The sequence below is a fragment of the Macrosteles quadrilineatus genome, unplaced genomic scaffold (assembly GCF_028750875.1).
Source record: "Macrosteles quadrilineatus isolate MER2022 unplaced genomic scaffold, UCM_ALF_1.0 Scaffold_9__3_contigs__length_116548681, whole genome shotgun sequence".
In the NCBI taxonomy this organism is placed as follows: Eukaryota; Metazoa; Arthropoda; class Insecta; order Hemiptera; family Cicadellidae; genus Macrosteles; species Macrosteles quadrilineatus.
Genome location: NW_026542602.1, coordinates 65,063,904 through 65,074,492, shown reverse-complemented (window position 1 = coordinate 65,074,492; position 10,589 = coordinate 65,063,904). Strand labels below are relative to the sequence as shown.

The 10,589-nt window shown below is 35.0% G+C and overlaps 1 protein-coding gene across 2 annotated transcripts; it reads right to left on the bottom strand.

The window, feature by feature from the left end:
• Positions 1 to 2,159: 2,159 nt before the first annotated feature.
• Positions 2,160 to 10,447, bottom strand: LOC129002797 (COP9 signalosome complex subunit 7b-like). Of its 2 annotated transcripts, none has more exons than XM_054430858.1 (6): positions 10,347 to 10,447; positions 7,756 to 7,960; positions 6,653 to 6,817; positions 4,835 to 4,922; positions 2,958 to 3,178; positions 2,160 to 2,427 (listed from the first exon to the last, which is right to left on the bottom strand). In XM_054430858.1, exons 1-6 carry the CDS (start codon positions 10,430 to 10,432, stop codon positions 2,251 to 2,253), a joined length of 942 nt encoding a protein of 313 aa, XP_054286833.1. In that variant the 5' UTR covers positions 10,433 to 10,447; the 3' UTR covers positions 2,160 to 2,250. The 2 variants fall into 2 exon arrangements, with proteins under 2 accessions (XP_054286833.1, XP_054286834.1); XM_054430859.1 differs by lacking the exon at positions 10,347 to 10,447 and adding an exon at positions 10,185 to 10,305.
• Between the last annotated feature and the right edge of the window lie 142 nt (positions 10,448 to 10,589).

Below are 10,589 nucleotides of genomic sequence, written 5' to 3'. Positions count from 1 at the left end.
GTTTTTGATGTCCCCAGAGGCCAAAACGCCATTCGTTCATATCCATATCTATGTGTCCAACTGCACAATATTTAGAGTAAAAAGAAAATCATGAGATTTTGGAGTGAAAATTTAAAAACGTACGTTTTCAGGAAAAGCACTTTGCAAATATTTTTCCCCTTTTTTCAAAACTTTTTTTATTTTTTTTATTTCATTAACATAAGTTTCATAAAATGTCCATGGTAACGCAATATCTTTGGTAGTTTTTTTTAAAAGAGCATCTTTAGTGGAAAAACACAAAATCCTGTCACGCACGACCATAACAGACGTTTAAATGAATTTTAAAAATAGTTAATATTATTTTTATAACTATGTTTTGCTATAAACTAATTTACTTTTATGACCATTATACAATAAAAAGGTCACCGAGCTTTTGGTATATTTGGTCTTTCTAGAAAAAAATTAAAAACTCAAAAAATTGAAAAAAGCCAATAAAATCTTAAGTTTGTATAACTCCGAAAAAACTTACCTGAGACCCGAAAAATCGTTATGTTTGTATAGAGGTGTGCTTATTTTGTGTATAAAACATTGACATATGACGATATTTTAATTTTTAAAATTTTTATGATAGAAATCATAAATGTGATGGTCAGGGACAAGCGGTACGGTTGTGAATTTTCTGAAATAATCTAAATCTTTCTAAACAATCCTTCAATTATACTGTTAGTTATAATAAAAATATGTGTTTCAATTGAAGTAAACTGTTCAATTTACAATTATATTAAAGTTGTTGTCACGACCAAACACACTATAATCCATAAGGCTGGATTGGTCGTGAAAAAACCTGCGATGGTCGTGAAATTACGTGTTATTTGGCTCTGTTCTGGCGGTAGCCCTGCACCTCATGTTCGAGGATACAAAGTGGACTTCAAGATTAATCTAGTAATTGAAATATCTTATAAACAAAAATTAACACCATGTCTACTTCATCGAATGACTACGTACGGTAATGGACACACCAAAATTACAAAAAACACAATCTTTCCTTTATTAATCTTGTAATTCCTCCTTTCAACTCGAAACGACCGGCACTACAATCCTGACGTACACCCCGAACTAGTCTCTAAAACCAACTGACTCCATCGACGCCAGGCTTGCCACTGTCGTGCTCCAAAGTAGAAAATTTGTCCCAAATGGTCGTTACGCCAAATCGAGGGACAGACTTATTTTGTCTTGTTTTGTGTATAGTTAGTTTGCAATGACAATAAAATTATAATATGCTCCTTTTTTGTAAGTTTAATAACCATTGATGACATAAAAATATGGCTTTATATATTTCGGCATGAATAATTAGTCTAAAAACAGCGTGAAAGTTGGAAAATGTACCCTAGGGACACATCATGGTCGTGAATTTCGAGACTTTAAAAATACGAAAAAAATACCTAGAACCTATTTAAAACCAAATAAATGTGTGTCCCATGTTGCCCCCGTCCCAAAAATATTAAAAGGCCAGGGACATGAAAACGTAAGTTTTTAAATTTTCACTCTTTGATGAAATTTAATTTAGTACAAATGTGTAAGGTAAACCTACACTTACTCAAATGAGTTCGCAAACCACCATGATCGGACTATGGGAACAAGGTTTTATGGGATGAAACCTTAAAAACAATAAATTTAGCATTTGTAGAGTTAAGATAATCCAAAGTCATGCGTCTAATGCCTACAAAACTCTCCACAAAACTGTGAATCTTAAATTCCCATGTTATTTTATGGAGAAATCAACTGTTGTATAGTTCGCTTGTCTATTTATTGACGAATTTACTTATTTCATCCTACGCTATTAACCTAGCAAACAGCTTCCCAGTTTTAGCCTAAAATAGGAATTGAATCTGACATGTTTAAGGAAATATTCGCATAAAAATCCAATGAGACATATGGAAATCTGTGTAATCTTTAGGTGTACTGCGGTTAGGGTACCTTTTCAATTTTGAGGGTATGAAAATTTATTTTTAATGTTTAAGGAATGATAACAATTTTCTATGGCAAGTTAAACAAACCTACCTATAAAAAGTATTTCCCGCGGTTGAGTTTTTTAATAAAAATTTTATTTGTTAACACAAACGGCCTTGTAAATACACATATTTCAGTCTCAAACACAAAAGGTTACATAAAAACCAAAATTGTGTTTATCAATATTTATTAACTTAAAAAAAGGAAAAAATATATATAGTATTTACAATCACACAATAATTAGGGGAAAGAAAATCACATCTATTTTGACTGCCAGAACTTTCCGCTGCCACGGAGGCCTTTGGCTTTGATGCCCTTCTTCATTTTGTCACTGCCTGACGCTGCGGCTTCTCTGGAGTCCAAGTCCAGTCGGCAAGTGTTCATCGGCTCATCTGAGTCTTGAGTTTGGGCCTTCAGAGTCTTCTTGATGTTCACAACCTGCGAAAGAATAACAGTTATGTATATTAGTTGTTTTACTCGTGCTTTGCAATAGGGCGAGGATTTGGGGGAGAGAGAGAAGTGCTTGACAGATCTATATTATTAATATGCTACATGAAACTTTGTAAACAGTAAGGCTTTTTGATTTAACCCCACATATTATATTCCAAAGTTTTCGTCTAGGTGTGTAGATTTGCAAACTGCCCTTACAAATTTTTTAAAGTCCGTTGGGCTCTGCCCCAGTGGCTTTTAAAGTTCTCTTGTTATCCTTATGAAGAACATATTTCATATTTCTTTACATAATACAGGTATTATGTATCTGTCTAATACAGATATGATACATGCAGGCAGTCATGGAGATTGACATTTTAATTGATATACAGATGGCAGCTGAAGTCATAGGGTTATACGAAAATGGAGAGGCCATCCCCACCACGTTCTCCACTGCCCTCGCTGTACCTAGGCCACCAGTTAGACAACCCTGTTTTAGACAGAGCAAATTGACAACATGTCTAGTTATCATCTCTTACCTCAGTTTCAATCACTTCTTTATGCTTAAGTGCTCGATTCTTGTCAGTATTGGCTCTGTTTATCTGTGTTTCGACACACCGCAGCACAGCCTCGCACGAGTCACACCACTCCTGCAGTGTAGCCACTACGCAGCCCAGTGTGTTAGCCTGCGTGTCGCGGCCCAGCGCATAGTCTACCTCTAACTGTTTATTCTTCTGGTCTAGCTTACCATGGATAACATCTGCGAAAACATAAACATGGAGAAAACAATTTAAAAAAAAATGGAGATCTGCTCGAGAATTCGAAGATGGAGCAGGCATCCAACATATTTATTGAAAGAATCAAAATTTTTAGCAATATCTGTAAATTTAGATTCATTTGTCTTGTAATTATCTATATTAAATTATCTTAAAAGGGGAAAAAAAATATTTGTGTATCTTATTATGCAATAATGACTATGTAGTATAGGCCTACAGTAAAATCTCTCTTGGTCGACATAAAGGGGAGGAGTATTTTTTCACTACCTAGGCCCTATTTATTATTTATTTTACAATATCAGTTGAGATCCGGATGCAACTAGGCAAATTTAAACCAAAAAGTAAGTTTATGTTCAGCATTTAAAGCTATGGGAATAAGTTAAATTGTCTAGGTAGCCGAATGATTATAATGCTCAACATCTGATCTGAAGGTCGCTGGTTCGATTCCAAGAGAGATTGTTTCTAAACCCAGGTTTCATTTGTAGCTGAGTTGGGTATACATTATTGATACTATCTAACTAAAAATGTAACGTTAAGATGGTCGTTCCCTTACAAAAACATAAAAAAATGCCACAGACGTACATACACAAAAAAAGGCAATAATTTAGGTTATAACTGGATAATGGGTGTGTTGCTAGCCTAGGGGTTCAATTCCAAACACAACCCACAAAACCGTAATGGGTTTGGACCCCTTTCCCTTAAAGCGTTTGAACTAAAGTTGACTTCTAGTAAAAAAAAAAACTCCACTGGGTAGAACAAAAAAGTTATAATTAATTAACATTTTAGTGATGATAGTTAAAATTTAAAATTATACTTGTAAATTGATTATGAATTTTTAAGCTATATCCAAAGTTTTACTGTTTTTAGAAACAATCAAACAATTTAAACGGCAATGGCAGACCTGGTGTCTACTTCTTTTTACTTGTTTTGGCTACAAAACAACACACAGGCTTGTTTTGGTTGTACTTGGCTACTTGTTTTGGTTTTTTTTTATTATTATTTAGTAAGAGACTAAAAGTCTACCAAAAATTAGTATTTGAGAGAGAGAAAAATGCATCTATAGAAAAAAAATAGTCACATTATACTATGTGTCAGCTGAATAGTTGTGAACATTTTAAAAGACGATTATTACCAGAGGACTATGGGTTTCTACAATGCCTACTTAGGGTACTTAATGGTATAAAATACAAGAGCTACTACATGCACAAGTTTAAAAAAGTAAATATCAGTATTTTTACCTTTTTGGTAGCCTAAGGTGTCCAAATTCTTATCTCTTGCGAGACGCGTTTCGCATTAATTACAATGCATCTTCAGTCGCTGTCACAGGCTTCAACATTGCCCATATAAATGGTTGTCACAGTTTATAAAACATATTAACACAGCCGTACAGTTCACAAAACACATACATATATACAATTTTACGACCATGGTCACACACGTACTGTACAAGCGAGCGGGAGAAGACACGCGATACCGCACAAAGTTGTAGGCCTACTGGTCTGAAGATGCATTGTAATTAATGCGAAACGCGTCTCGCAAGAGATAAGAATTTGGACACCTTAGGCTACCAAAAAGGTAAAAATACTGATAATAAATAGGTGTCTAGGCTAATATCTACAAAAAAGTAAATAGTTATTAACCTGCGTAAATAGCTTCAATGATCAGATCTTCAAGGTCTCTAACATTCCTCATGTCTAATTCTTGAAGTAGCACAGAATAAGGAATGCACTGCAACATAAGAATGGTAATTTGTCAAAGCCACAATTAAATTCTTCAATTTGAAAAGTTTTTATTTTACTGCCAACATTGGACCACTTTAGTTTCATCTTTTGTTTTTGTTACTGGTATGGTAAGATATCTAAACCATTTCAACCCCTAAAGAACCACCCCATTCAAAAAAGAAAAATCCTCTAATCTGAGATAAAAAGTTGTATACACTAATAAATAATACAGTTGTGAATACAAACAAACTTTAAATTAATTTTATGATTGATGGTAAGATATCTGCTAAACCCTTCTGTTTCTCAAAATTGGCTTACGGTAGTGTGACTTGTACCACTATGGATCTTAGAGGCTCATTTGACATTGGGATTCCTCCACTCATTAATTGACTTTAATAAATTGATTAATTAATTGCCGTTAGACGCACCAGACAAAAAAAAGAGTTAGGTGCTAGGACTAAAAATATGTTATTTTTATTCAAAACTAATGAATTACCCTGACGAATATGCTCTTTGAAATAAGTTAAGTTTAATCATAAAAACCGCAAAATAGTTACCGGTATTAAACTACAGTATTAATTTGGAACTCTAGTTAACCCTTAAAAATATATAACTTATTTTGTGTTACCGGTACGTCATTGAGTATATACACCTATAAGAGTGGTCAGATAATGCTAATAGTTGTTACCGATTTTGGCAAATGTAGTTCGGGCCATTGACGCTTGGGTCGCGGTAGTCTGTCGGTAGTGCAGTGCCCCTCTGAGCACATTTCAGGGTGTCCACAGAAATTATCTCATTAATTTCCATGTCCACAGAAATTATGTCATTAATTTCCATGTCCACAGAAATTATGTCATTAATTTCCATGACTATTCAGGACCATTAACTATTGATTTCCATGACTCACGAACTTAACTCAAAAATTATAATATAACGTACACACACAAATAATACTGCCTAGACAAGTTATTTCACAGAAAATACTGAAATATGTATTAACAGATTTAACAATGAAGTACAATAGGTAGGGCCTACAACAATAAACTAATACAAACTCAAAACCCATAAACTAATACAACTGTAAATTGAATTGTCGTACATTTGTGAAAAAATTTGGAAAAATGCTATAATAGTCGGGGTTACAGCCGACTAGATCATTGAAAGGTCCCCTGAAATTCATTCATCATTGGGGATTTCCATTACTTTCCTGACCTTTTGCCTATTTCCATGACTTTCAATGACCAGAATTTTTTCCTATGACTTTCCAGAATGTGGACACCCTGCCTTTTAATCATTTAGTATTAAAAATGTATTATAAAACAAAAAAACCACAAACAAATTGCATCATCAAAAATGACATTTTACAACCTACAATGAAAGCATTAATAAATACCCCCGCCACAGCAAACCTGCAGACTTAGCGAATTTCCATTTGCCTCTTTGGATTTACACTAAAATATTTCCTTAAAAATATCACATTTATTCCCTATTTAAATAGAATCATTTTAACGATTACTTAGGTTTGCTGCAACAGGGAGGGTAAAAAAGTGTTTTTGTAGTAAAATGTTAAGTTAACTGTAGTTTATTAAGAAATTAATGTATTTTCCAAATTTGGAACACTCACAGAATACTTACTAGTATTTAAATTACAATCACTCTGGGGTTTGAAAAAAATATTTTGAGATGGTCATAACTCTTTATCGGCTGTTTGAAATAGTTAATTATATAAAGGCATACCTTCATTCTTGTAGCAAGGGTGACAATTGTAAGATGCTGCAATTTCTTTTTCTCTGCTACATTAAGATCTAAAAGTTGATCCTTGTTTTCCACATACTGCCGGTAAGTTCCATAAGCAAAAAGGTTCAGTGTACGATAGTAGTTAATGTTGGGCCCATTTTCAAGCTGAAACCAAAGTTAAATAAGCTATTTGTAAAAAGGATGGATAAAACAATTTGAAAAACGGTAACTTATATCACTAGGTTGTACGTATCAATTGGTCATAAGAATCAATCCTATGTGATTAATTTAAATATCAACCGTTTAAAGTCTCTTAATCGCCAGTGAAGAAGGATCTAGGGTCTCAGACTGGTTTATGAAATAGCTTAGTATCTGAAGCAAGTTTCAGTATTACTATACCATCATCTCTTCAGAATCTCTAACAAAGTAAATAAGACAGCAGCTAAATCAACTGAACGAGGGGCTATCAACAGAAAACAGCTTAAAAGTGAAAGTGGTTGCTGCAGTAGCTAACTTCCTCTTTAAAAAAATAAAAACACAATCCTGATCACACACAACAAAACAGCATTAAAAGAAGACTTAACACGTTCAGTGCTGACTACGTCAATTGATGTAGTCGCAAAACCAGCGCTCATATCGGCCTACATCAATTGATGTAGTTGCGCAACCCCCACTACATTAGTTCAGTATGAGCTCAACCATTGCCGGGGAACGTTAAAATTTTGCTAGCCTGTAGCTTAGAATTTGAGCTTTATTTGGTGTAGGTTGGTACTAAAATTTCCCGTAAAAACCCGTCTGACAATGCTTTTGTCCCGGTTTCGGGGATTTTCTCTCTTCAAGCCACATTACAAAGCCACTGACTACTGATCCAGGCAGTGCTGCTACCTTTGGGTATTTTAGGGAACTTCGTCCAATCTCGGGGTAACGTAGTACAATCACCGCTGCTCTTTTGTTATTCGTCAGATTGAAATATTTGAATGCCAATTGCGTACGGGGCTTCCGCGCCGCCATTGGCAAGCGCCTGTTGGAGTTCCTGCTGCTCTGAACGTTTTTAAAACCTTAAAAAGACAAACAATATTGCAGGATTAGCTTACACAAATTACCTCTTTAATATTCGGCATGTCCAACAATTCCCCAAAAACAAAGACTCCTGGTGCTGCCAAAACCTGCCTGATAAGCTCCATTGCAGCAGCCCCTTTTGCACTTTTTGCCAACAGCACAAACTGCTCCAAAGGATTGTTGCTAGATGTGGAGCTTGCATTTTTATCAGTTTTGTCGGAAGTCATGGTTTCACAAGTGTCAATTACTCTGTAACAGTGCATGTAAGATAAAAAAATCTCTAAACACTTTTTTCATGTTTGTTTTATGTATTTTTTGTCTATGCCTGTGGCATATCTCAAGGAGTTATAGAGGAGGTACACTAACTCTTTTAGGGAAAGAGAGTCAAATCCAATATGATTTGTGTGTGTGCCGGAAAGGCTAGAAACACCTTTATCTTATATTTCTTATTTTAACTAAAAAATGGCATTGACATTCCTGCATAATTTGAAAAAATTATTGGAGGTTATGTGACACAACACGGAAACTTCTTTGTAACTTTTGTTCATTCTAAATGGACAAGATAACACAATTGTAAACAAAATACAATTGTGACATCCATTTTATTCCTCCCAAAGTTGGTACCGGTATTGGCATTAAATTTCCTCCAAGTTATAAACCATGATCAATTGTTATTACAGAAGAGTCTTGCTATTCCAAACGAACTGAGACCCTACCCTGTTTGGATTAGCGGGAATTTGGGATAAAAGGATTCCTTAACAACTGAACTCGCAATCGTGGTGGAGGACCTTTAAGTGTAGCTGCAATCACAAAATATATTTAGTGTCATGGATCAAGAGAGATGAAGACGATGTTGCAGTAAATGCAAGCGTTGATAATGTTGCTGTGAGGGCTATCCAGAAATTAGATTACGTTTTCATTTGGGTGCGCAAGGGGATAGCACGGCCATCTTGGTGTCAGAGTGTTCTACAACTCAGTCAGCACCTAGTCGTACTAGTAAGAGGTTCACGCTGTACCCTGTTGAGTTACTGTGACATTTTAAAATGTCTGTGTTAATTGCAAATGCTGCAAACTATGATGTGTGTGCATTAATATGGTTTTCAACTACAAAAAACTGAAAACCAATAGTAATCTATCGGCATCTTTGTGAGCGTATGGGGACGACATTATCACTGAAGGTGGAGTGCTTCAGAGGGTAAAAATAAAGTTAAAAAATGGCCGAACCAACGATCATGTTGGAGAGCTAAGTAGAATACGCAGCAAAGCGCCTGCTGAGCTTGTTGAAAAAGTCCAAGCCAAAGTCTGTAAAGGCCGAAAATTCACAATAATGCAACTCTCTACCTGTGAGTTTTCAACATATTTTGCGAAGTTTATTGTGCAAGATCATCACCTAAAAGCTTTTAAGTTAGGTTAGTTACCACAAATTTTGTACAAAATGGATTCCAAAAATCTTGACAGACATCCACAAAAATCAGCAAATGGCTGCAGCAATAATTAATTTTCTGGACACTTAATTGAATAGGCCTAAATTAGCCTAGACTAACTTATGCTACAACTTTTACCAGACCTAGATACAGTTATAAGTTTGAACTTGAATATGAGGCTCAGTGGCATATGCTAGTCAAGTCATTCATCATAGGACTATTGAAGGAGTAAAAATGTGGCAGGCCTAGGCAAAACTTTGGTATCCAACTCAATTGTCCCAAAATTCGCTAAAACCAAACTTCTATCGAATGTAACAATTGATAATCACGATGGAGTGGAGTATTCAGTTTAGCTGATATTTAGAGGGTAGACTTCCGTATCTGTTGTCAAAAACAACCAAATTAAAATATCGATCGATATATTATTTCATTCGATATATCGTTTGGTTAGTGACGTTAAACTACCATAACCTAACCAACCAAACGATAACTTAACTTATAAGTTCTAACTTATATTGAATAAAATAATCGCTATATCGAATAATTTTTCATTCGGTTGTTTATGCCAACAGATACGGAAGTGTAGGCCTACCCAGGCAATATTAATAGTTGGATGGGCTGCACTTTACTTTAGGTCCTACACAAACAACCGAGTAAAAATATCGACTAGGCTATTCGATTGTTTCATTCGATATATCGTTTGGTTAGTTAGGTTAGGTTAACCTTACCAAATAGTTAATCAAAAGATATATCGTATAATCGATATATCGATCGATATTTTCGTTCGAATGAGTGTAGGACCTAAAGTGAAGTGCAGCCATTGGATTTTATTAAATAAGTTAGGGTAATCATACTTAGTACTGTAACCTCCAAACCAGACCTAGGCGTAACTTATGCAGACCTCTTACAGCTTAGTAAATAGCCAATCTTATGTGGGCTAAATAGTTACGTAGGTTAGGTCTATTTAAACAAATTTAGTGATAAGTAATTATTATAGAATTATAGTTAATTAATTAGTAAAAATAATAACACTTTAGCTTTAGACTTGCCTTTTAGGTTATATAAAATTAGACCAAAAATTAATAAGATTAAAAATGCAATAAGATGGACCCGGGCCAAGTTACATGAAATTTTGTGTTAATACTAAATTAAATTACAATAATCACAATAAAACTGCCGACACCAAGCCTATGAATACGATTTATTATTACCTTAGTTTAGTTATTTTATTTTCCTTTACATAGAGGATACGCGTCCGGTAACCGGGCGTGGATAAGGCGTACGGCAATGACGTCATGGGGTTGCGGGAACCTGGAACGCCTTTACTACAACAATACCGTCACCAACCATCGGTGGTCGTGGTGTAGTGGATAAGATGCTCGGCTGATATGCAAGAGGTCCAGGGTTCGAGTCCCATTGGTGACATTAACTTTTTGTCGAAGATTTTGCATTGA

Coding starts and splice junctions, on each gene's coding strand:
- LOC129002797 (XM_054430858.1), bottom strand. CDS start 10,432: ATGACGTCATTGCCGTACGCCTTATCCACGCCCGGTTACCGGACGCGT. Junction 6,818..7,755: donor ACATGCCGAATATTAAAGAG/GTAATTTGTGTA, acceptor CTTTGGTTTCAG/CTTGAAAATGGGCCCAACAT. Junction 4,923..6,652: donor CCCTTGCTACAAGAATGAAG/GTATGCCTTTAT, acceptor CTTATGTTGCAG/TGCATTCCTTATTCTGTGCT.